This window comes from Hordeum vulgare, chromosome 4H (genome assembly GCF_904849725.1).
Source record: "Hordeum vulgare subsp. vulgare chromosome 4H, MorexV3_pseudomolecules_assembly, whole genome shotgun sequence".
NCBI classification, from domain to species: Eukaryota; Viridiplantae; Streptophyta; class Magnoliopsida; order Poales; family Poaceae; genus Hordeum; species Hordeum vulgare.
In genome coordinates, this window is record NC_058521.1 from 49932904 (window position 1) to 49960112 (window position 27209).

Consider the following 27209-nt stretch of genomic DNA (forward strand, 5'->3'; position numbering starts at 1 on the left):
GTCCGAATCATTGAGTTTACCTTTTCGAAAGGTATTCAATTACTACCGACATGCTCCCGCACTCGGAATCTTTCACTCTTGAATCCATAGCGGTTTAGTGAGAGCCCGAGTAATGTAGCCCCGAGCTACAACCTCGGCGCCCCTCAGACGCCAAAAGTATAAAGGAGTGCCTTCCACTCAGGTAGTAAAACCCCAACTGATTTGGGGGATACTAACGGGGTTGTACATTAGGGGTAGTCCTACGGACCTGCATCCCTAGGCCTTCCCAAGACCCTGCATGGACATCAGCGTCCCAAAAATCACCTATGCACTCATGATCTCACTAGGAAAAGTGTGTCTTCACTCGGCTGACATGACATCACTCGGACTATCTCGTATCAGTCGTACGTGCTTCTTCACTCAGACTGCAGCAAGGCGTGGGCAACAAAGAGACTGCAACGGCCACACACTTGAACTATCACATGAAGTGCAGTGAAGATGTACGTTACCAGTAACGCTAGAGTTAGAGCTGTCATTACTAGTAACTTCCGTAGTTATTAGCATTTACTCGCTCGTATAATGAAGTCCGGCCGGCCGTTGCGCACTATATATATGCCACCACCGGGCTCGTAAGCAAGGGTTCAACATTCTGTACTATCACACATTCTATAAGCAAACACTAGCCACCGAGGCTCGAGATGTAGGATCGTTACCAATCCCAAGTGAGGCTCGAACTCGTACATCCGAGTGTATCCACTGCGCCCTAGCTAGGCTCAGCCCCTCATTCGTACCCCTGGTATTATTGTCAGGATCATTTCCATAACATATAATAAAACCAATATTTAATCAAGTATAAATTTACTCGTTTGTGCTTCTTGGAATACCATCCAGAAATATATATCGTCATCTAGATGTATTGGAATTCCAACCAGGTTATGCTATTTTATCGTGTGACATTGAATTCCCTCAAAAATCTTTGTAATTTCATTAAATGGCTTAGAGTTTTAATCTCCAGCGACTAAGATGTATGGAAACACTCGTGAATATATACATGATGCGCATGTTTGTCGATGACATGCAAGGTGTATCGTTCGACGAATGCATATGATCTACATGTTGTAGCTATTAGGAACCATAAATCATGGCCACAATGGACAAGAGACCGTACTTACCAACTTGCATGATGAGATGTTATCTACATGTGTCCAGCTATCAAACAATGTTGGCAACATATGCATATTTGGCTTCACGGAACTCTCTACCCTCACAAACGCACGTATGCTCATGTACCTGCCTCCATCCTTCCATCAATGGTGTCGTCGTATCTACCTCTCCCCTCACAAATGCACGCCTCCTCCTGTCCCTGCCAACTTCTTTCCATCAATGGTGTTGCCGCATCCTCCTCTCCCCTCCGCGACGTTGGTCGACCCTACTCTCCCAACCATATCTCTACCACGCCACTCGCCGAGCACACCATCGTTGTCCCCATAGCCTGTGTTCTCTCGATGGTGTCGCCTACGTCCTCCTCTCTGGGCCACGGCGCTGTCGATTACCTCTCTCTCTTGCATTAGCATCGATCCCGCACACCCATAGGTCTGGCATCCTGGTCTACCAGATCCGACTATTTGATGCAGAAAGCTCGTTGTTGATGACGCCCTCGGTTTCTACATCGGGCACAGAGGTGTGACGCAACGAGGATGAGGTAATATGCCCCGTTGTCTACATGGGGCACATCGGTGTGACACAACAAGGAGGAGAGTTGCCTCCCTCATCGTCAATATCGGGCACAACAATATGATGCGGCAAGGAGAAGGGATGGCACCCTCGTCATCTAAATCTAGTCATGTTGTGTCCCACCACAAATCTTCTCTTGTCTTCCTCATCTCAGCTCCACCCATCACTCAAATTGGCTCCATTCCATGTCTCTCCGCCATAAAATGCAGTTTTTTCATCACATCCTAAATTTCCACATTCCATTGTACATGTCCTAGTTCCTCTCTTACATGTGTCTTCTTCACACTAACTTTATGCACTTAGATTTCCCTTGTCAATTATTAGCAATGCCTTGATGCATCAATATAGTGAAAATATATAATACAATGATATTAAGGTTATACGATACGATAAGATTTATGGCACTGCATTGGGCACTACATAAAAATTTAACGTCACTCATCGGATACCCCGCACCCCATAGGCTTCACCTCTAGATCTAACAATTGTGCTCTACTACCATCGTTAGCTCACACTCCGATTGGATAATCCCACCCAAATGTATGCGCAGATAAAATAGATATTTTTTTTCATCAAATAAACTTGTTAATATTGGGTAATTTATTTTCTCTTACACTAGAAGGATGAACCTATGCACTGCATCGCTAGCCCAATATACCAATTAGAAACATAAAATGGTTTATCACCAATGAAGCTAAGAAAAAATATCTCACAATTATTTGAGAATTTTCTGATGACAATTCGATGTCATATCACAAGTTTTGATTTGCAGAGCAGTGGCAAAATAGTTTGGTGGTCCATTCAGGAAAAGGATCAAAAACAAAAAATGTGGTGTATAATGTTAAAGAATAGATTATTGAAGTATCAAGGAAAACATTAGCTTCACCTTCAAGTAGAGGAACTTTATTTTACACGCTTATCTACAGATTTCAAGTATAGCAACTTCACCTTCAAGTAGTTCATCTTAAATATATTTCTAGTTCAGCTATGGACAAATAAAAAATGCTATTGGGGGTTTATTTCTCAATTTCTCTGCTTTTTCATCAACAATTAACCTTCATAAATGTCCACAGAACTTTCACCACTTTCAAATAAAGGGGACTTAATGGTTTGTTCCTTTCGTTTTTGTTATTATATGATGTTTGCATTATTCTTGCGCCGACCATCACCTGGGGGCGTCAAAACAAGTTCACCATGGCTTGATGCTCTCTAGAGTGGTGCAAACTGAGCAGAGGAAGCAGCCTCATGTAGTGACTTTTTGCATATGTTTAAAAAGGCCATAAATAACACTTTAGTTCATATTACTGTAACTTATCAATATGCATGTATAATATCTATATTTGATGAATCATTTTTCTTGATTATTCTACACATGCACGGAGAGCACTTGTTTAGCATATCAGTCTACGTTATACCAAAGAAAATAACAAATACTGATATGGTGTTAAACTCTTACCATATTACCGAGGAGAAAGCTTTGTCGTGGTAGCATGTAGGGTAATACTTGAAAAGCATCAATGTGTCATGTACATTAATCTAATTGAAAAGAACATTTGATATATTCTTGTACTTATATTCGTGTACTGTCCGATAAGCCAACTTTGTATGCCATGTGTTCCAAGTTTTCATTTAATTGTGTCAAAGCAAAAACACTTTTCTATCATGTTATAGGTCGAAACTATATACTGCTTTCACGAGAATACCAAGAGTGTTGACAAAAGTGATATGATCTAGTATACAAATATGATGAAATTATGTATATATATATATATATAGGGTCGCGCTATTCGTCACCCTAGGTGAGGAATAGTTATTCTTCACCCCCTCCTATTTTAACATCAATGCACCGTATTTTTACGCCCCGTAAATTTTATTTTACTTCACATCCAAAAAGGAAACGTAAGAAAATACATAATCGCCGTAAAATTATTTTATGTTACGTAAATTTATGAACGTAAAATTATAGTGTAAAATGTACATAAAAACAAATTTGAAGTCATGTGACCCACAACTTTGATTTTTTATGTCAAATGTTACGTTGTGGATCAATATGAATTTAACTATTTGTATATCATATGTAATTTACGTTGGAACAATCGTAAAATTATCCCAGGTGAAGAATAACTTATTATACACCCTGGATGATGAATAGTGTTACTATATATATAGTATACAAGCATGTAACTCGTGGAATATGCGCAAACCAACTTTCTACATAGTATAGAATGAAACTCGTTAGTGGTCATTCAAATTAAATACCGAACAACCGTGATATAACAATAGGTTATCTTTGCGCAATGCCATACATTTTAGTAACTACTAACAAGCTCACTTCTTTGGCCATTTTCCTCTAGAAGGAATGTTAGTGTTTTTTCTCTAAATGTAGTATCTTTAGAAAAGGTCATCTCAATTTTTTTATTATCACTACACACATGATTGATTAGATTCAAATATAAAATGCTGAGAAAATTCAAAAAGTGCCACACATCTAAACTGGTATCCAATCATTTATGTAGTATAATTTCCTTAGGTGAGAATGCACTTATGGTAGTTTTCCTCAGAGTTGAAGGACACTGATGTCCGTAAGAGGTCTTAGGTGGGCCTAGGAAAGCAGGTCCGTAGGCCTACCCCTAGTGTACAACCCCATCAGGCATCTCCAAGGGTGATCCGTAAATTTCTTTGGTATGTGTTTGTTTTTGGTATGGGGACAAAGTCATTTAATGCTAATTATAAAGTATTCGGATGGAAAAAAATTGGTAACGATCATGTGATGAGCTATTTGTGTTATGGTGTCCGATTAGGTGAAAAGAAAGAAGAGGGGACCACACATGTGCGGTTATGAGCAGAGAGAAAAGAAAAAGACATGCATATGATTGGTTAAAATGCATGTTCGAACTCCCACAAAACTTCCTCATTTTTATTTTTGTTTGTTGGAATCTGTATATCAAGACTGCTAAACGGATATATACAGGTTCTTGCTGAATGATTGAGGGTCCGCTTTGGTGATGCCCTAGGACGCTAGTTCAAAATAGAATAAATTGTTTGGATTGTGCTAACGTCTAGTCAATGAGACGTTAGCGACAGATCTCGACGAACGTAACCCATCTCCCTCTCGCGACCCGCACGCTCGATTCCATCATTTTTTTTCTTCTCTCGAAAGCGTATACGCCAATAGAAAATCTGTAGTGGTTTTTCTGTTTTTTTGGCTACACAATATGAGAATAAAATAAAAATGCTAGAAAGGGCATTCAAACCCAGGTCTATTCATTAGACTTTGAGCCCCATAACCAACTAAGCCACCTTTAGTTATTCTCTATTGTAGATAAATAATGTTATTTGAACCTTTCTTAAATCTGCTATGTGAGAACAATTAATAAATATTGGTTTGGTAATTTTGGTATAACCAGCATGATAAATATAGTATGAGTAACATGATAACTATACCATGATAAGGCTGGTAACTATAGTACGAGAAGCTTAGAGTAAGTAGCAGTTATCATGTATATTGTGCGTATAGCACCTTGTTATTAACACAAAATTTATCGGGGGTTTGTTTTCAAACAATCTGCCCTGGATCAAAGTTATCATGTTGTTTATCGGCGAGTTATCAGTTTGGCTGTGCGTATAGCACCTTTTATTAACAGAAAATTTATCGGGGGTATGTTTTCAAACAACCCGCACCGGATCAAAGTTATCATATTGTTTGTGGGTGAGTTATCAGTTTCGCTATGTGTATGTTACAATGTTTTTTATACATAATTTACCATGTAATTTTTTAACAACCCCCCCCCCCCGGCGAGTCAAAAGTAGTTATCATGTCTCGTCTAAGTAAGTTATCAACGTTGACGTGTGTAAATTACCATACTAGTAGACATGAGTTACTAGGGAAGGGTGCTTCAACAAATTTTTCCCTAGGCAAAAAATGACTCATATTTCGGCTAAGTAAATTATCAGCTCTATTGTGTGTATAATGTGTGTGTAGCACCTTTCTATTAACACAAAAGTTATTGGGGTTATGTTTTCAAACAACCCATTCCAGATCAAAGTTAACAGGTTGTTTGTGGGCGAGTTATCAGTCTGATTGTGTGCATGTTATCATATTTTTTATACATAATTTACCATGTAATTTTTCAACACCCCCCCCCCCCCCCTCCGCAAGTCAAAAATAATTACCATGTCTCGCCTTAGTAAGTTATCAACCCTAATGTGCGTAGATTATCATGCTAGTAGACATGAGTTACCAGGAAGGGAGGTTCAACAACTTTTTCCCTTGTGAAAAAATTACCACACTTCGGCTAAGTAAATTATCAGTTCTATTGTATTTAGATTACCATGTTAATTTTTCATATAAGTTACCGGTGTAAGTTTCTCAACAACCTTTTTTAGGTCAAAATTTATCACGATGTTTGCGCATGAGTTATCAGCCACGATGTATGTGTATTACGATGTATTTACATGGAAATTATCAGAGTATGTAATCAACAACTCACCCATTTTAGGTATGTTTTAGTAATGCACTAGCAGCTCTTGTAGAAATAAAAGCAGTCTAACATGTGTTTAAACCATTAGCAAGGTATTAACCCAGATGGCTAGTAAGATAGGACTAAACCAGTAGGTATAAGGTTTGATTTCTATTGTCATCACTTTTTACAAGAAAAATCAATAGCAAGGAAAAACAAAAAACAAAACCAGATGTATAAATAAAAATCAGTACTAAAACGAATCAAGGAATCAAACGGAAGGATCATATGGATTTGTCGCTAACATTCAATCGATTAGACGTTAGCTTTCTTCTAAACTTTTAGACAAATGTCATTTGATTTGTCGAGAAGTCTCGAGTTACTCATCGAGTGTTATGTGCATCCTAACTGTAGAGGCTGGGAGCAACAAAACGTTAAAATGGTCCATTTACGAACATCATGTCATCTTTATTTTCCCTTCTTGATCTCCCTTATTTTTATCAATACATTTGTGGTGGGCCTCTGTGTTTGTACCATTTGGGATGGGGGTTTTCTTATATTAAGCCGTTGGACTGCTTCTAGAAGCAAATTAAACTACGGAATTCACCTTTTGTGCCAGCTCAGATTGAATGGAACACTTTCGTCTGCGAATGACAAAGTGTAATGCTTGCAATATTAATAAAAGGAGACCTGAACTGAATGGTCGTTTGCTTCACGTATCCACTACACATCCTTATGTCTAACTGAGACTGTTACTTTCTCTTTTTCTTTTGCAAAATTGGGACTGTTACTGTCGTTGTGCTACCCCACTACCGAAGATAAAAAGCAGTACCCTTTACCTCTAGAGAGAGAAGACATGCTAGATAAGCAAAATTAGTCGTAGTAGGCAGATATTTGAATGGCTACTTGTAAACTTGGAGCATCTACAACCGTACCCTCAAACCTTCCTCAAAAGTCGGGCAAGAGGCTCGATTAGTGATCGATCATAAAAAAATTGATCCACAGGCCTCTTCAGCCGTCTTTAAACGTCCGGACTAACCGACAACCCTTATTTCTAACCCAAATATGAGGCGGATATGAGAGAGTCCGGACATGCCCGTCTGACTCACACTGGTCCACATCGACCTCACATATATTCGTCCTTATTCATTGGCCGGACCAAACCTAGTCACTTCACTCCACTACCCTCCACTCCCATCCGTCATCCAAGCTCATCTCCAACGATCTCAGGCCTTCCCCGACATGGCCTCCAGCGGATCCGACTCCGACCAATCCAGATCCGTCGACTCGGGGGGTCGTCCTGTGCGGAGTGGAGGAGGCAATAACAGTTCGCATTGCACTCCGTGGCTCACGTGAGGACAGTGCCCGATCGACGGGAGGATCTGTCAGATGCGACTTCATAGTGTCCGCTCAAAGGACGCTCGGTTCCTCTCGGACGGGATCATCCATGTCCATACGTGCGGATCCATCGACCGGACCCGTGCACTTCTAGTCCTACCGGGAACAGGCTGCTCGTCGTGGGAAGGTGAGGATAAGTATTGTCGAGGGCTATCTCGCGGAGGAAATGGCGGAGCCGGAGGCAGCTGATGCGGCGGTACGGGCGGCCGCAGAGGAGGAATTCATCCGCGCCCGCATTTTGAAGAAACGGCAGCGGCGGAACACGCGCGCCTTCACCCGCGAGCAAAATCGGGTGGTCCATGAAATGGTCGGACTACCACCGAAGGAGGAGAACAGCGGCAAGACAACTCTGACGACGAGCAGATCCGGTTCGATCCGTACTGCATCTTTGACTGGCACTTTCATGACAAGGACGACAAGGGCGCCGGGAAGGACAAGGGAACCATGGATGATCTCCACCATAGTCAAATATAACAAATTTTGATAGACCGATGACATGTTTAGCAGTGACGGAGTAGTCAAACGACATGTGTGCGTGTACGTAATAATTACGTGGGGTTGTATGAATTTACGATATAAGATTTGATATGTTCGGATATAGACTGGATTGACCGACACCCCTCATATCCATCCAAATACGAGGACCATATGAGGGCTTGCGGATGCGCGTGGGCACGTCCGGTTAGTTTGTCATATAGGACGCGACCCATCCCTGACCACCTTTTCTCTTTCTTTATCCATTCTTTTCTTTCTCTCTTGTTCTTCAGCAATTACGTGCAACTGATCGAATATATGAGAAAAAATATAGAAAATGTGGCTGCGAGGATGAAAAAGTAGGGTTTAAAATAGACACGCTCGGTCACAAATCGGGCATGTCAAATTTTGATAGATCGATGGTATGTTTAGCAGTGATGGAATAGTCGAACGACGTGTGTGTACATAATAATTGCATAGGTTATGTGGATTTGCGATATGAGATTTAAAATGTTTGGATATAGACTGTGTTATTTATGACATGATTGGACGGATTAAAGGGTGTTCGGCTGTAGAATGCTCCCAGTATATGTATATTAAACGAACGCCACTTAGTCATTCAAGAGGGTTCCTTGTGCTTATCTTATTGTTTGCTGGGTGTAATCCGTTATTATGAGTGGAGCCTTTTGTGCATCAAATGATACTGTTAAACAGCTTATCCAGTCGTCTATAGGTCAGCTGCTTGATAAGGAAGTGTACCCAATTATGCCCGCCATTGTCAGTGTCATACTACAACTTGTGATGATCCAGATTCTCAACCCAATCAGCTTTACATGTCATCTCCTTATCGCTTCGACCTGTTGTGTAAGCGATGGAGTAAAGTACGATATAGTGTCAGAAAATGCAGAGAAAAACGGACACACATATCCAGCTAATGATGACGTGTTCCATGTGGTGCCACGGTGGGGACTGTGTACGATTTGTTGCGCAGTCCTTGTAGCACCCACGTACCATAGTAGTGCCATTCAACACGGGTGCATGGGTGCACCACAACGCTCTAAATTCATGTAGAAGCAACGGTACACGGGGACTTGAATTTGTAGGTACGACGACGCTGCCTCTAAACGCTGACGAATTGATTGTTAGACGGGTCTTGGGGGATAAGCACTACTACTAGGTGATGGATCAGCTCTAGGTAGAGGGGCCATTCCATCCATGCATGTGAGGGTAGGGTAGTAGCAGTGTCCTGTCGCAGAAAGAGCGTGCTCATGGGGTCGCCGAACGACCGAGCGCAGATATCTGCTACGACGTCGATCAACATGGAGCTGGCTGGGAGATCAGATCACACGTCGACTTCCACTCTGTGCTTGCTCATCATTCCCTGCCCTGGAACCAGAGAACGCGATCAGCATCCGGAACCGACGATCGGAATAGGCAAAGCACGGGCTCCCAATCACCACCAGTGAAGTGAAGTGAAGTGAGGCGGCCTGCCCCACCGCCGCACCGGCACAAAAGATGAGGCGGCCAACGAGGACTTGTCCACCGCTTTGTCCGTCCGTCCACCACGCCGGACGCGGGGCCACATGGCGTGGGGAAGGGGGAGCGCACGTGGGCGGGACCCGCCCTCGCGGTGCTGCTGCGATACTATTTCAAAGGGAAAAAAACAACCAAGGCAACAGGGGAGGAGCCTGCAGTGGACGGGCACTAGACTAGATCAGCTCCTGATTGGAGGCTCACCTGGAGCCGGAGACTTGGAACAAGTCCACGCGACCACCCACATCCGGCGTCGTTTCATCGCCGCCGTTAATAACTGACTACGATTGGCACGCAGTAGCCTGTCTCGGCCGGACTCAACTTTCTTTTCTCCCAGTCGCGTGGCAGAATGGACGTGTTTGCCGTCGCGTCGTGCCATGCACGTAGTATATCCAACTGGCGTAGCCTCGCCTTGTAGCAGGGAGACTTGTAGGGTTTCGTAGCGATGGTCGCACGGCATACGTTAACTTCACTCGGTTGCCACACGTTTACTTCGGGACTCAGTTTGTACGATCGGAGGCGGATTTTGTACAAAGAAGTTCCGTATCTATAACAGGGTTTCTCATATCCATCTTAAACGTCCAAAAGGTCGCCCGGACGATGAACGGTGACAAAAACACGATTCAACCCGAATGTTTCGTATTCATCTCAAACGTCCAGACTGACAGGTATCCCTCGTATTCATTTAAATGTGAGTGAGGACGATATAAGGACTCGCAAATGCGTCTGTATACGTCCGGTCAGTTCATCACATATGACACAACCCTATCGCATACCATTTTTCCTTTTTACGAAGAAGTTCCGTGTAAGAGTATCTACAACATGGCTTCTCATATCCATCTTAAACGTCTGCACAGATCGTTCCGTCGGTAAAGGGTCATAAAGACACGATTCAATCGGATCCTTCATATCCATTTCAAACGTCCGGACTAACCGGTATCTTTCATATTCATCTTAAATATGATGACGATACGAGGGTTAACGGATGCGTCGATGTACGCCCGGTGACTCCATCACGTACAGGCCGTCTTTGGCCCAGTGCGAGAGGTGCGACGGCTTGGGGCCCAGCCTAAAGAGGGGCTCATAGTATATATGCAGTATGTATATATTACCGAGTAGAGGTACGAAAAAATATTTAGTTTTTTGCGCGTTGTAACTTCTATGATACTTGGTTTGAAACAAAGCCTTTGGAAATAACGAATTTTTGATTCTAGTAAAATATGTTTAGTTTTATGAATTTATAGAAATTATATATGATCATGTATCGTATATGATTTATCTCTCTATTAGGCCCATTGGTAGAGTTCGCACTGGGGCCTTTGAAATCACAGAGCCGGCCCTGATCACGTATGTCACGATCCTACCCCGGATCATTTTTTTTCTTCATCAATCATGTAAATGATCGAACATATAAAAAATACAGCTATGCGGATAAAATAATAGGGTCTTAAAACAAACACGTCCTAAGTCTGACTGTAGATGATCCAAATAAGTTAACTATCTGCGTCTCGAACTTGAAAGACGGAGCAACTATTCATTTCGTGCTAAAGTTAATGTCAAAAGTCCACACAACCTCGAGAGACGTCGACCCTGTGCTTGGTTGCCAAGCCAAGATTAGACAAATACTAGTGTACTTCGATCATTTACATGATTGACTAGTAAGCATGCACGTGCAACACACGTCTAAAAATTATCGCGCAAAATGCATATAGATATTCATGTATCATGGACAAAATTGTTTCTCATATATCACATACATGACCTCTTAAACTGTATAACTGATATAATTCACCAGTTATTTCGATCTGAGAGTCGTAATTGTATCCAAACTAAATAAATTTGAGGTGTAATGTTTCCAACCAAAAGAAATACATCTTCAATCTTATTTTCTTCTAGGTGGTGCCTAAGAGTGGGCCATTACCAATAAGCACCAGGAAATATGATATGCAAGATAAGCACCAGGAAAAATGATATGCATTTGTGTGTAGAGAGGCAATGCAAATTAGTAGTTTTCATATAAGCCGATCAAATGAAATAATTCATCAAGGTTTTGAGATACAAGGTTGTCCATCTAAGAAACAAAACATTGCTAGTTAGCAAAACAAGCTGCAACAATATGACATCCTCACCCTTTGTAGCTGTACCAAGCAAAATCAGGTACACATGAAACCAGCAGAGACAAAGCAGATGTGCAACCACTGAAGGTAGAACCATGATTACTCATAATCTAGAGGCATTTGTGGCCGTTTAGTGTTCATCTTTCCGTGGCAAGGTCCAAAGCAATAAGGGTATTTGCAACCTAGCCTTTTTGTGAAAGCAAAGAAATCAATCTCTAGCATTAACACATATCACTAATGATGAACATAACTCTACAAGGAAAGGTGAGAAGGAGATCAACACATATGCTACATAAATTTGCATCTACTTCTCACCTTGTTCCCGTTCTGCGGTATATTGTCTTGCTCATCCAACCTGAACTGATAGAGAAAGTTCCTTCTAGCACTTTATTTGTGAGGATATAACATGAGTCAGCAACAAATATATCATTGTAATTCATGGCAAGATAATAGATCAGTGTATTTCATTACAAGATAATAGATCATTTATAAATATATATTTTGTTGGCTATTGATTAATTACTGGAAAGTAATACAAATATGGGCTTACAAGTTTGGGCATGTTTCTTTGCAACGACATATATTAGCAGAGGTAAATCATAATTTTATTGACATATATTAATAATAGAAAATATTGAGAAAATACTACTTTTATTTTTATATTACTTAAGTTAGAACAATCAATTCCTTCCATGTCCCGAAACATCTCATAGAGCCTCTCCGGCTTTAACTCAACAATTTTGGGTGAGGATAAAATCATGTCTTTCCCCCAGAATAAATAAACAAGAACAATAAGAAATAAAAACCTAAGAATTCGAGCCTATCAGACAATCAGGCACTTCCGATGGCATGTCAACAATCAGACATACCAAAACCTTTGGTCCTCAATTTTTTCCGCTACAAAATTAAACGTGGAACACCCGTGCATGCGTGCGTGTGAAACAACAAACATAACATTTATGCCAGTAATACATATTAATATTAGAAGGTCAAAGTGTGTTTCGCTATGTAACATTTCAGTTGCATGTACATACCATGTTATGCATGAGATCCCCCTGTATGAGCCTCCTCTGTCGCAGCCACACTCGTATCCGGCGATAGAGGAGTAGCCTAGTGTTGGGGAACGTCGCATGGGAAACAAAAAATTTCCTACGCGCACGAAGACCTATCATGGTGATGTCCATCTACGAGAGGGGATGAGTGATCTACGTACCCTTGTAGATCATACAGCAGAAGCGTTAGTGAACGCGGTTGATGTAGTGGAACGTCCTCACGTCCCTCGATCCGCCCCGCGAACAATCCCGCGATCAGTCCCACGATCTAGTACCGAACGGACGGCACCTCCGCGTTCAGCACACGTACAGCTCGACGATGATCTCGGCCTTCTTGATCCAGCAAGAGAGACAGAGAGGTAGAAGAGTTCTCCGGCAGCGTGACGGCGCTCCGGAGGTTGGTGATGACCTTGTCTCAGCAGGGCTCCGCCCGAGCTCCGCAGAAACGCGATCTAGAGGAAAAACCGTGGAGGTATGTGGTCGGGCTGCCGTGGAAAAGTCGTCTCAAATCAGCCCTAAAACCTCCGTATATATAGGTGGGAGGGAGGGGAGGAGGCAGCCTCAAAACCTAAAGGTTTGGCCGAAATTGGAGGTGGAGGAGTCCTACTCCAATCCTACTTGGAGTAGGATTCCACCTTCCCACTTGGAAACTCTTTCCACCTTGTGTTTTTTCCTTCTCAAACCTTATGGGCCTTAGTGGGAACTTATTCCAGCCCACTAGGGGCTGGTTTATCTCTTCCCATAGCCCATGAGACCCCTTGGGGCGTGACACCCCTCCCGATGGTCCCCGGCACCCCTCCCGGCACTCCCGGTACACTACCGATGAGCCCGAAACTTTTCCGGTAATGCACGAAAACCTTCCGGTAACCAAATGAGGTCATCCTATATATCAATCTTTGTTTCCGGACCATTCCGGAAACCCTCGTGACGTCCGTGATCTCATCCGGGACTCCGAACAACATTCGGTAACCAACCATATAACTCAAATACGCATAAAACAACGTCGAACCTTAAGTGTGCAGACCCTGCGGGTTCGAGAACTATGTAGACATGACCCGAGAGACTCCTCGGTCAATATCCAATAGCGGGACCTGGATGCCCATATTGGATCCTACATATTCTACGAAGATCTTATCATTTGAACCTCAGTGCCAAGGATTCATATAATCCCGTATGTCATTCCCTTTGTCCTTCGGTATGTTACTTGCCCGAGATTCGATCGTTAGTATCCGCATACCTATTTCAATCTCGTTTACCGGCAAGTCTCTTTACTCGTTCCGTAATACAAGATCCCGCAACTTACATTAAGTTACATTGCTTGCAAGGCTTGTGTGTGATGTTGTATTACCGAGTGGGCCCCGAGATACCTCTCCGTCACACGGAGTGACAAATCCCAGTCTCGATCTATACTAACTCAACGAACACCTTCGGAGATACCTGTAGAGCATCTTTATAGTCACCCAGTTACGTTGCGACGTTTGATACACACAAAGCATTCCTCCGGTGTCCGTGAGTTATATGATCTCATGGTCATAGGAACAAATACTTGACACGTAGAAAACAGTAGCAACAAAATGACACGATCAACATGCTACGTCTATTAGTTTGGGTCTAGTCCATCACATGATTCTCCTAATGATGTGATCCCGTTATCAAGTGACAACACTTGCCTATGGCCAGGAAACCTTGACCATCTTTGATCAACGAGCTAGTCAACTAGAGGCTTACTAGGGACAGTGTTTTGTCTATGTATCCACACAAGTATTGTGTTTCCAATCAATACAATTATAGCATGGATAATAAACGATTATCATGAACTAAGAAATATAATAATAACTAATTTATTATTGCCTCTAGGGCATATTTCCAACAGTCTCCCACTTGCACTAGAGTCAATAATCTAGTTCACATCACCATGTGATTCCAACGAATCCAACACCCATAAAGTTATGGGGTCTGATGACGTCTTGCTCGTGAGAGAGGTTTTAGTCAACGGTTCTGAAACTTTCAGATTCGTGCGTTCTTTACAAATCTTTATGTCATCTTATAGATGCTGCTACTACGTGCTATTCGGAAATGCTCCAAATATCTACTCTACTATACGAATCCGTTTCACTACTCATAGTTATCCGGATTAGTGTCAAAGCTTGCATTGACGTAACCCTTTACGACAAACTCTTTAACCACCTCCATAATTGAGAAAAATTCCTTAGTCCATTAGTTACTAAGGATAAATTTCGACCATTGCTAGTGATTCAATCATGGATCACTCTATGTACCTCTCAACATACTTTGAGTCAAGGCACACTTCAGGTGCGGTACACAGCATGGCATACATTAGATTCTACGGCTAAGGCATAGAAGACGACCTTCGTCTATTCTCTTTATTCTGCCGTGGTCGGGTTTTGAGTCTTACTCAAATTCACACCTCACAACGCAACCAAGAACTCCTTCTTTGCTGGTCTATTTTGAACTCTTTCAAAAACTTGTCAAGTCATGCATCTTGTTGAAACTTCTATTAAGCGCTTTCGATCTATCTCCATAGATCTTTGATGCTCAACGTTCAAGTAGCGTAATCCAGGTACTCCTTTGAAAACTTCTTTCAAACAACCTTGTATGCTTTACAGAAATTCTACATTACTTCTGATCCACAATATGTCAACCACATATACCTATCAGAAATTCTATAGTGCTCCCACTCACTTCTTTGGAAATACAAGTTTCTCATAAACCTTGTACAAACCCAAAATCTTTGATCATCTCATCAAAGTGTATATTCCAACTCCGAGATGCTTGCACCAGTCCATTGAAGGATCACTGGAGCTTGCATACTTGCTAGTATCTTTAGGATCGACAAAACCTTCTGGTTGTATCACATACAATGTTTGCTCAAGGAAACCGTCGAGAAAACAATGTTTTGACATCCTACGTGCAATATTTCATAAATAATGCATCAACAACTAACATAATTCTAACAGACTTTTAGCATCGCTACGAGTGAGAAAGTCTCATCATAGTCAACTGTTTGATCTTATCGAAAACATCTTTGCGACAAGTCGAGCTTTTCTTAATAGTGACTTATCACCATCATCGTCTGTCTTGTTTTAAAGATCCATTTTTACTCAATAGTCCTATGACCATCAAGTAGTTCTACCAAAGTCTACACTTTGTTTTCACACATGGATCCTCTCTCGGATTTCATGGCTTCCAGCCATTTGTTGGAATCTGGGCCCACCATCGCTTTCTCCATAACTCGTAGGTTCACTGTTGCTCAACAACATGACCTCCAAGACAGAGTCACCGTACTACTCTGCAGTAATACGCGACCTTGTCGACCTACGAGGTTTGTAGTAACTTGATTCGAAGCTCAATGATCATCATCATCAGCTTCCACTTCAATTGGTGTAGGCGCCACATGAACAACTTCCTGCGCCCTGCTACACACTGGTTGAAGTGATGGTTCAATAACCTCATCAAGTTCTACTACCCTCCCACTCAATTCTTTCGAGAGAAACCTTTCCTCGAGAAAGGATCCGTTTCTAGAAACAAACACTTTGCTTTCGGATCTGAGATAGGTGATGTACCCAACTGTTTTGGATATCCTATGAAGATGCATTTATCCGCTTTGGGTTCGAGCTTATAAGTGTCGAAACCCCAAACTTTCAAGAAACGACAGTTTAGATTTCTCTAAACCTCAGTCTATACTGTGTCATCTCAACGGAAATACGCGGTGCCCTATTTAAAGTGAGTGCGGTTGTCTCTAATGCATAACCCATAAACGATAGTGGTAATTCGATAAGAGACATCATAGTATGCACCATACCAAATAGTGCGTGGCTATGACGTTCAGACACATCATCACACTATGATGTTCCAGGTGGCATGAACTGCGAAACAATTTCCACATTGTCTTAACTGTGTACCAAAACTCGTAACTCAGATATTCATTTTCATGATCATATCGTAGACAGTTTATCCTCTTGTTACGACGAACTTCACTCTGAAACGGAATTGAACTTTTCAACATTTTAGACTTGTGATTCATTAAGTAAATACTCCTGTATCTACTCAAATCGTCAGTGAAGTAAGAACATAATGATATCCACTGCGTGCCTCAGCACCCATTGGACTGCATACATCAAAATGTATCACTTCCAACAAGTTACTATCTTATTTCATCTCAATGAAAACAAGGCCTTGCTCATGTGGTATGATTCGCATGTCACTAGTGATTCGAAATCAGGTGAGTACAAAGATCCATCAGCATGGAGCCTCTTCATGCAATTTATACTAACATGACTCAAGCGGCAGTGCCACAAGTAAGTGGTACTATCATCATCAACTCGTATCTTTTGGCACCAATATCATGAACATGTGTAACACTACGATCGAGATTCAATAAACCATTGAAGGTGATTATTCAAGAAAATAGAGTAACCATTATTCTCTTTAAATGAATAATCGTATTGCAATAAACACGATCCAATCATATTCATGCTTAACGCAAGCACCAAATAACAATTATTTAGGTTTAACACCAATCCCGATGGTAGAGGGAGCGTGCGACGTTTGATCATATCAATCTTGGAAACACTTCCAACACGTATCGTCACCTCGCCTTTAGCTAGTCTCCGTTTATGCCGTAGCTTTCATTTCGCGTCACTAATCACTTAGCAACCGAACCGGTATCCAATACCCTCGTGCTACTAGGAGTACTAGTAAAGTACACATCAACATCATGTATATCAAATACACTTCTTTCGACTTTTGCCAGCCTTCTTATCTACCAAGTATCTTGAGTTGCTCCGCCTCAGTGATTGTTCCCCTCATTACAGAAGCACTTAGTCTCGGGTTTGGGTTTAATCTTGGGTCTCTTCATTAGTGCAGCAACTGTTTTGCCGTTTCACGAAGTATCCCTTCTAGCCCTTGCCTTTCTTGAAACTTCGTGGTTTTACAAACCATCAACTATTGATGCTCCTTCTTGATTTCTACTTTCGCAGTGTCAAACATCGCGAATCGCTCAAGGATCATTGTATGTATCCTTGATATGTTATAGTTCATCACGAAGCTCTCACAGCTTGGTGGTAGTGACTTTGGAGAACTATCACTATCTCATCTGGAAGATTAACTCCCACTTGATTCAAGCGATTGTCGTACTCAGACAATCTGAGCACATGCTCAACGATTGAGCCTTTTCTCCTGTGCTTTGTGGACAAAGAATCTTGTCGGAGGTCTCGTACCTCTTAACAAGGGCATAAGCATGAAATCACAATTTCATCTCTTTAGAACATCACTTATGTTCCGTGACGTTTTACAACGTTTTCGGCGCCTTGCTTCTAAGCCATTAAGTATTTTTCTACTGAACTATCGTGTAGTCATCAGAAACGTGTATGTCGGATGTTCACATCATCCACAGACGACGCTCGAGGTGCAGCACACCGAGTGGTGCATTAAGGACATAAGCCTTCTGTGCAGCAACGCGGACAATCCTCGGTTTTACAGACTCAGTTTGTAAAGTTTTCTACTATCAACTTTCAACGAAATTTTCTCTAGGAACATATAAAACAGTAGAGCTATAGCGCAAGCTACATCGTAATTCGCAAAGACCATTAGACTATGTTCATGAAAATTAGTTCAATTAATCATATTACTTAAGAACTCCCACTCAAAAAGTACATCTCTCTAGTCATTTGAGTGGTACATGATCCAAATCCACTATCTCAAGTCCGATCATCACGTGAGTCGAGAATAGTTTCAGTGGTAAGCATCTCTATGCTAATCATATCAACTATACGATTCATGCTCGACCTTTCGGTCGCATGTGTTCCGAGGCCATGTCTGCACATGCTAGGCTCGTCAAGCTTAACCCGAGTGTTCCGCGTGCGCAACTGTTTTGCACCCGTTGTATGTGAACGTTGAGTCTATCACACCCGATCATCACGTGGTGTCTCGAAACGACGAACTGTAGCAACGGTGCACAGTCGGGGAGAACACAATTTCGTCTTGAAATTTTAGTGAGAGATCACCTCATAATGCTACCGTCGTTCTAAGCAAAATAAGGTGCATAAAAGGATTAACATCACATGCAATTTATAAGTGACATGATATGGCCATCATCACGTGCTTCTTGATCTCCATCACCAAAGCACCGGCACGATCTTCTTGTCACCAGCGTCACACCATGATCTCCATCATCATGATCTCCATCAACGTGTCGCCATCGGGGTTGTCGTGCTACTCATGCTATTACTACTAAAGCTACGTCCTAGCAAAATAGTAAACGCATCTGCAAGCACAAACGTTAGTTATAAAGACAACCCTATGGCTCCTGCCGGTTGCCGTACCATCGATGTGCAAGTCGATATTATCTATTACAACATGATCATCTCATACATCCGATATATCACATCACATCGTTGGCCATATCACATCACAAGCATACCCTGCAAAAACAAGTTAGACGTCCTCTAATTTTGTTGTTGCATGTTTTACGTGGTGACCATGGGTATCTAGTAGGATCGCATCTTACTTACGCAAACACCACAACGGAGATATATGAGTTGCTATTTAACCTCATCCAAGGACCTCCTCGGTCAAATCCGATTCAACTAAAGTTGGAGAAACTGACACTTGCCAGTCATCTTTGAGCAACGGGGTTACTCGTAGCGATGAAACCAGTCTCTCGTAAGCGTACGAGTAATGTCGGTCCAAGCCGCTTCAATCCAACAATACCGCGGAATCAAGAAAAGACTAAGGAGGGCAGCAAAACGCACATCACCGCCCACAAAAACTTTTGTGTTCTACTCGAGAAGACATCTACGCATGAACCTAGCTCATGATGCCACTGTTGGGGAACGTCGCATGGGAAACAAAAATTTTCCTACGCCCACGAAGACCTATCATGGTGATGTCCATCTACGAGAGGGGATGAGTGATCTACGTACCCTTGTAGATCGTACAGCAGAAGTGTTAGTGAACGCGGTTGATGTAGTGGAACGTCCTCACGTCCCTCGATCCGCCCCGCGAACAATCCCGCGATCAGTCCCACGATCTAGTACCGAACGGACGGCACCTCCGCGTTCAGCACACGTACAGCTCGACGATGATCTCGGCCTTCTTGATCCAGCAAGAGAGACAGAGAGGTAGAAGAGTTCTCCGGCAGCGTGACGGCGCTCCGGAGGTTGGTGATGACCTTGTCTCAGCAGGGCTCCGCCCGAGCTCCGCAGAAACGCGATCTAGAGGAAAAACCGTGGAGGTATGTGGTCGGGCTGCCGTGGAAAAGTCGTCTCAAATCAGCCCTAAAACCTCCGTATATATAGGTGGGAGGGAGGGGAGGAGGCAGCCTCAAAACCTAAAGGTTTGGCCGAAATTGGAGGTGGAGGAGTCCTACTCCAATCCTACTTGGAGTAGGATTCCACCTTCCCACTTGGAAACTCTTTCCACCTTGTGTTTTTTCCTTCTCAAACCTTATGGGCCTTAGTGGGAACTTATTCCAGCCCACTAGGGGCTGGTTTATCTCTTCCCATAGCCCATGAGACCCCTTGGGGCGTGACACCCCTCCCGATGGTCCCCGGCACCCCTCCCGGCACTCCCGGTACACTACCGATGAGCCCGAAACTTTTCCGGTAATGCACGAAAACCTTCCGGTAACCAAATGAGGTCATCCTATATATCAATCTTTGTTTCCGGACCATTCCGGAAACCCTCGTGACGTCCGTGATCTCATCCGGGACTCCGAACAACATTCGGTAACCAACCATATAACTCAAATACGCATAAAACAACGTCGAACCTTAAGTGTGCAGACCCTGCGGGTTCGAGAACTATGTAGACATGACCCGAGAGACTCCTCGGTCAATATCCAATAGCGGGACCTGGATGCCCATATTGGATCCTACATATTCTACGAAGATCTTATCATTTGAACCTCAGTGCCAAGGATTCATATAATCCCGTATGTCATTCCCTTTGTCCTTCGGTATGTTACTTGCCCGAGATTTGATCGTTAGTATCCGCATACCTATTTCAATCTCGTTTACCGGCAAGTCTCTTTACTCGTTCCGTAATACAAGATCCCGCAACTTACATTAAGTTACATTGCTTGCAAGGCTTGTGTGTGATGTTGTATTACCGAGTGGGCCCCGAGATACCTCTCCGTCACACGGAGTGACAAATCCCAGTCTCGATCTATACTAACTCAACGAACACCTTCGGAGATACCTGTAGAGCATCTTTATAGTCACCCAGTTACGTTGCGACGTTTGATACACACAAAGCATTCCTCCGGTGTCCGTGAGTTATATGATCTCATGGTCATAGGAACAAATACTTGACACGTAGAAAACAGTAGCAACAAAATGACACGATCAACATGCTACGTCTATTAGTTTGGGTCTAGTCCATCACATGATTCTCCTAATGATGTGATCCCGTTATCAAGTGACAACACTTGCCTATGGCCAGGAAACCTTGACCATCTTTGATCAACGAGCTAGTCAACTAGAGGCTTACTAGGGACAGTGTTTTGTCTATGTATCCACACAAGTATTGTGTTTCCAAACAATACAATTATAGCATGGATAATAAACGATTATCATGAACTAAGAAATATAATAATAACTAATTTATTATTGCCTCTAGGGCATATTTCCAACACCTAGGCCGTGGAGCAGAGAAACGGGCACAATACACCATAGACTGATCGACCTCCTCGTCCCCATGATGTTTTAATCATCTTGGATATCTAAAACAAAATGCCAATGAGGGTGTCACTTGTTACAAATTCATGACTTCAAAGGAACACAATAACTGATTAGATGGTTCAGTACAAATCATCTCTTCACTTGCAATACTATGTAAAACATTGAATAGATATGCATCACTCATCATTTCAAAAGACACCGAACAAAAACATTCAACACGTTTGACTCCAAAAAGGCTTAAGAATTAGGGTGCTTCTTTATGCAGAACTGGGGACATATTACTTATTAGTTAGATAACCATCGTAATCAAGTGGTCGAATTACTTGAATACTATGTGTACCAATTATAAGTATATAAACATTAAACTTTCTAAAATGATCTACTTATTAGGTCTCCGACTATACATATAGAAACTTGAGACTGCAGACATGGACGATCGACTTTGAAACTCCACTCAAATCACCCCATTATCTAAGCATGCTCGGTTAGCAACACTAAAACAAATTACAAAATCTGAAACCTCACACATTATTGATAGAGTATCTTATTTTCTGTTCTTGTTACACTGGAAGCAATGTACACTCTGAATGAAAAAGAAACAACACTTGATTGATATGGTCATCACATATGAAATATGACAGTATGTGAGAAAGTATATAAAGCTGTAGATTTTGATGCACTACTGATATTCGGTCATCCAAACTCAGATAATAGTTGCTCACCTGCAAATCCTTCAGTAGTGTGCTAACATATTAACATCTTCTTGATCCTCCTAACCTGAATTCTATGATAACACAGAGCTCGATTCGAAAAATAAAATCACATCGCAGGACATCTACAAGCTATGTTTAAACAAAAAGACACTCGAGAAAACATTCAAAGAAAAAGGAGGCACCTGTTTAAGTAAGCCATTGAAACGAGGCTACAGAGAGCTTGACATATCGCCTTGCGGACCTCGCTCAATATCTGCATTTCTTTGAGCCCATTCCTCTTTGCTGATCTCAAATTAGTCTTGTTAAATTTCACAAAATAAATGTCCATACAAGATGCACAATTCAAATACTTTGTGTATTCTAACCAAGAAGATAGAATTCAATATTCGGTGTGGCTTGAACCAAAGTGTCATAAGTAAATACATTATCGTCCAGTTCTTGTGTTGTTGCCCAAAAAATATAAAATATTAAAGAGCAGAACATGAAAATATTAAAGAGCAGAACTTTTAAATTACATATTATTATCAAGGGGGCAACAACGAATGGCAACTTATCTTTTCAAATGTGAAATAAAAAAGAGATACATGTTGTTCACATGATATATGTACTGTATGACACTTCAACATTGAAGAAGTTGCTCACAGAAAGCAAACCATCACAATTTGCACAATTCCAAGCAGCCATATAAGAACACAAACAGATGTCCAGATAGATTCGTTCAAGGCAGAACATGCCAATTGAATACTGTTTCCTTGAGAAGACCAATTCACTCAAAGAAAAAACAGCAAACATGGCATCGGCGTACAATATTCAGTGAAGATTGCAAGAGAAAGCCCATAAAAAGAAAAATGCTCCACTCGAATAGATTGTTGAAGCAAATTTACTTTGCTATACCTGATACTACACTGTTAGTGCTATATATATAAACATTAGTAGCATTAGAGATTGCTCAAAAGGGCACAACCGCTCACCATGCTATTCCCATACTCCAACATCAGAGAATAATCTCATCTAGAGAATACAGGGAAAGCTCAACATGACAAGAAACCACATACGGGGAGCAAATCATCATCTAGCCGACATAGAAATTAGTCCGCTACTTCTCTTTGTCGGCTCAACATTACCAATGTTCTTCTGTGTTATCTGCAGAAAAAAGTACCGACAGAGATGAAATTCTGTTTGCATCCAAAACTCTCTCCATTCCCCACGGCTGGAGGTCTCCCCGTCCCCAAAACATGCCTCCGCCAACAAAGCACTCGTGCTCCCCGTTCCTCACAGTCGAAGCTCCCGGCTTCCCGCGAGTCCACAGTAACAGGCTCAATTTAAATTGCCGAAACATTATATATATATATATATATATATATATATATATATATATATATATATATATATATATATATATATATATATATATATATATATATATATATATATATATATATATATATATAGGAACGGATGTAGTACAAGACAATCGTCCATAAACAACTGCAATCCCATTCTCAAACATTTACGAGAAATCCAAGTCCATCGCCACCCATGAAAAATGCAAAAATAAGATAGACACAAGCACGAGCACAACATATGCAGAACAGTAATACAATGATCAGAGTATGAGTACGGAAAAACTGTACAGGAACTGAGATGTGAAAACTCTCACCATGCAAGACTGCAGAAAGGCTCCCCATGGGCATGAAGTCGTACACAAGCAGCTTCTCATCTTTGCTGTAATAGTAAGCACGGAGAGGCACGATGAACTCATGCTCGAGCTCGCCAATGTCAGCGATGCGGTCACAGAACTCCAGTTCGGTCATGGTGACATCCTTGAGCCCCTTCACCGCCACGGTAGCGCTGGATTCAAGCACAGCCTTGTAGGTCGTCCCGATGGCACCTTTGCCAAGGACCTCGGCCGACACGCGCAGCAGGTCCTCGAGGTCGAAGGGTTGGACGGCAGCCGCTGACCCGAAGAAGACCAGCTTCTTCCCTGAAGTCGATTGACCCGCGGGGTGGCCGACAGTGGCCATAGGAGCCACGGCCGAGCCGCTGGGAAACTCGGGAGGTTTTCGGCCGCCAGGGATGACGGCGGGGGACGGAGACGGAGGCGGCATCTCCAGAGCCCGTGTTTTGGTGCGCCCCGTCCTGCGGCAGAGGCAGATGAGGAGGAACAGGAGAAGCGCAGCGCCCACGACGGAGGCTATGGCGATCCCGGCAATGGCGCCGCCGGAGAGCTTGTTCCCCTTCTTGTCAGTTTGTTCGTCGTTTCCGCCGTTGGGGACGTTCGTCGCCGGTGTTGTCGGCGAGGGCGTCGTCCCCGTGGGAGCCGGAGAAGGAGGAGGGGCCTCGCCAGGGCAAGGGCCGAGGGGCCCGTCGTAGAGGGCCGGCATCCTGAGGAACGCCGCGCGCGGCCTGGAGCGGAGCGAGGTGGGGATGGATCCGTTTAGGCGGTTGAAGGAGACGCTGAACTCGCGCAGCTGCGGCAGCGGGAGGTCGGGAATCTCGCCGGCGAACGGGGAGGGGGAGGGGGAGGCGGACGGGGAGGGGGAGGGGGAGGTGGACGGCGAGGGGGAGGAGGAGGCAGACGGGGAGGGGGAGCTGGACGCGGAGGCCACGGCGATGTTGCAGGCCACGGCGTCTGCCGTTTATTCCTCCTATTTTTGTGCACTTGATTGCCTCCTTAGTTTTCTTTCCTTCCTGCTGCATATCGTTTTTCTTTGTACGTGGAGGTGGAGCACGGTCAGCCAAACTGTAATTGCTAAATGCACACTGTGGTACTGGCCTGATGGTGGATAGGCGTTAGATTTATAATTCTTTCCTAATCGTGTGGTGGAAATCTTTGTTTGGTTATGTATGGGTAATTCCTGTGTGGACGTAGGGAAGTTTACGTTGGATCTTTTATTAGTAGTATAGATGAAGAAAAAAAAAACGCTGAGCGAGTAGTACTAGCATCAGGTGTCTCTATTTTATTACCGTTAGGAGTTGAGGTCAACCTGTGTTGGCTGTCATCCGTTCTTCTTTATTGCGCCGTCCGGTTGAGTCCTCCACCATGAACCGCATACGGTTTTTCTTTTTCTTTCGAAAAATAAATCGGAACACGCAAAGTACCTTCGTATCCAACTGCCTTTTCTCAACCAAGAAGAAAGAAACAAGGGGGAGCACGAGCCACACGCATGTGATGTGCCGCTGCATGCACACAAAGCATGCATGTTGACGCTGCGTCGACAAGGCACGCAGCGGTGCGGTGCCCTCTCCGACAAGGTACGTTCTTGTAAGATGCTTTGCTAGTGCTGGTATAGTAGGGCTTAATAAGAGATGAGAGATAAAGCGAATCCCTTCGACGGTTTGCAACCCGCGGATCGACACGGCACCGCGCGCGCCTACCGTTAGGCAGTGGCGGTGCCTGCTTCGCTGGATGTCGCTCCGTCGACGAACAAGACGCACCGCTCATTTTTATGCCAAGGCGGTACGGTCACCCTAATCAACCAGATTTGGGAGCGATAATAACAAGGCTAATAACCTAAATGTAATGCGATCAGGCACCAACACAAATAAGATATACTCTACTCTATTCCAGCTCGCAGGCCCAAGTATGATCGACGCTCCTGACGCTAACCTTTCTTCTAGAAGCCCGTTGCCCTCTCGGCACCTCGGAAAAGCAGGAGCTTGCTTGTGGATAACGGTAGTTTATCATGAACTGGCCGATGAACCTGGACGGAATGACGGTGATGCTTTAATTAACCGGCCGGTAGCTTTCGTAAGTGTATATGATAGCCGCCGCCCATAACGATCCGCAAGCGCGCGCGTATGTATGTGTAATGAGATTATTATTTCTGACAAGTAGCTGACCTATCGTAGTCCGGTTAGGCAAGTGCAATTATCCATCGTGGCCTCAGTCACAGTGGCCGTGCGGCGGATCTATGGAGGTCACGACTCGACCGATCGTTGCGTGGCCGGAGAGAGCGGCTGAACCACACACGCGTCCACCGGTGCAGTTGATGGCGCCATTATCAGTTATCACGCATTCTTTCCGTGCAGCTAAGAAGCTCTGACACGCGCTCCCCTCGACAAATATCCCAGTGGTGTCCATGCCCAATGACTGCGCGGGTGCTCCTGGGATCTTTGGCCTGGGCAGTGGGCACATCACTCAGTCGACAGCATAAAATGCCGACTCCTAGACGACAGCGTACTGCTATCAAACCCTTGGAGGATAGGACTTCTAGAAGCGCGCCTGCCTCTCACCGATCGATGATGATCATGCACTTGGTGCGGCGAAGCGTCAAGTGAGCACGAAGCAGCATGCCTTTCAGATCTACTGGTAGTACAACTTGAGCTGGACCGGCCCCACTCCGGCCACCAAACTGGGCCCACAGGATAGAAGGGCGTGTCCTGTCCTGTGTGCTCGAACCGGTGGCGGTGGATGATTAACGTACCATTCACAGGCGGGCTTCCCCTCCATCCAGCTCGACAGCGAAGCACACGATGGAGACCGGTCTCCCGCCACCGCACACGACCACTTGAGCAGATGAGATGCACGCCTCCTCTCTCGTTTGGCCCCTTTCGCCGTTCTTATCCTCGGGATTCCACCTCCTCGCTCGCCCATCCGATCTTTTAAAATTTACGTTCCCCGAATAAAAACATCTATAACCGGATCCCTCGTATCCGTTTCAAACATTTGGACAGACTATCCGATCAATGACGGGTAAAAAACGCAATCTCATCTAAACCCTTGTACCCGCCTCAAATGTCTGGATTGACCGACACCCCTCATATTTATCTTAAATATGAGGACCATATGAGGACTCGCGGATATGCTCCGACACGCCTCAGTTTGTCATATAGGACGCGACCCCATCCCTGACCATATTTTCTTTTTCTTTATCCATTCTTTTCTTTCTCTCTCTTCTTCTTCATCAATTACGTGTAAGTGATCGGATATATGAGAAAACAATATAGAAAATGTGGCTCCAAGGATGAACAACTAGGGGTTCCAAACAGACACGTCCGGACACACACTGGGCACGTCCGCAATCGTTTGAGAGGTCAGATTTGC

General features: G+C 43.4%; 1 protein-coding gene across 1 annotated transcript; it reads right to left on the reverse strand.

The window, feature by feature from the left end:
• Nucleotides 1-9498: 9498 nt before the first annotated feature.
• On the reverse strand, nucleotides 9499-26300 carry LOC123450257 (probable inactive receptor kinase At1g48480). The gene is made up of 4 exons (XM_045127603.1): nucleotides 26057-26300; nucleotides 24880-24938; nucleotides 23823-24657; nucleotides 9499-9689 (listed from the first exon to the last, which is right to left on the reverse strand). Exons 1-4 carry the CDS (start codon nucleotides 26298-26300, stop codon nucleotides 9499-9501), a joined length of 1329 nt encoding a protein of 442 aa, XP_044983538.1.
• Between the last annotated feature and the right edge of the window lie 909 nt (nucleotides 26301-27209).

Excerpts from the sequence above, each read along its gene's own strand:
- LOC123450257 (XM_045127603.1), bottom strand. The coding sequence starts at position 26,300 with ATGTGCCCACTGCCCAGGCCAAAGATCCCAGGAGCACCCGCGCAGTCA. Across the intron at positions 24,939-26,056 it reads AGATCCGCCGCACGGCCACT|GCCAGTACCACAGTGTGCAT; the intron begins GTGACTGAGGCC and ends ATCCACCATCAG. Across the intron at positions 24,658-24,879 it reads TGACCGTGCTCCACCTCCAC|ATTCCCGACCTCCCGCTGCC; the intron begins GTACAAAGAAAA and ends TTCGCCGGCGAG.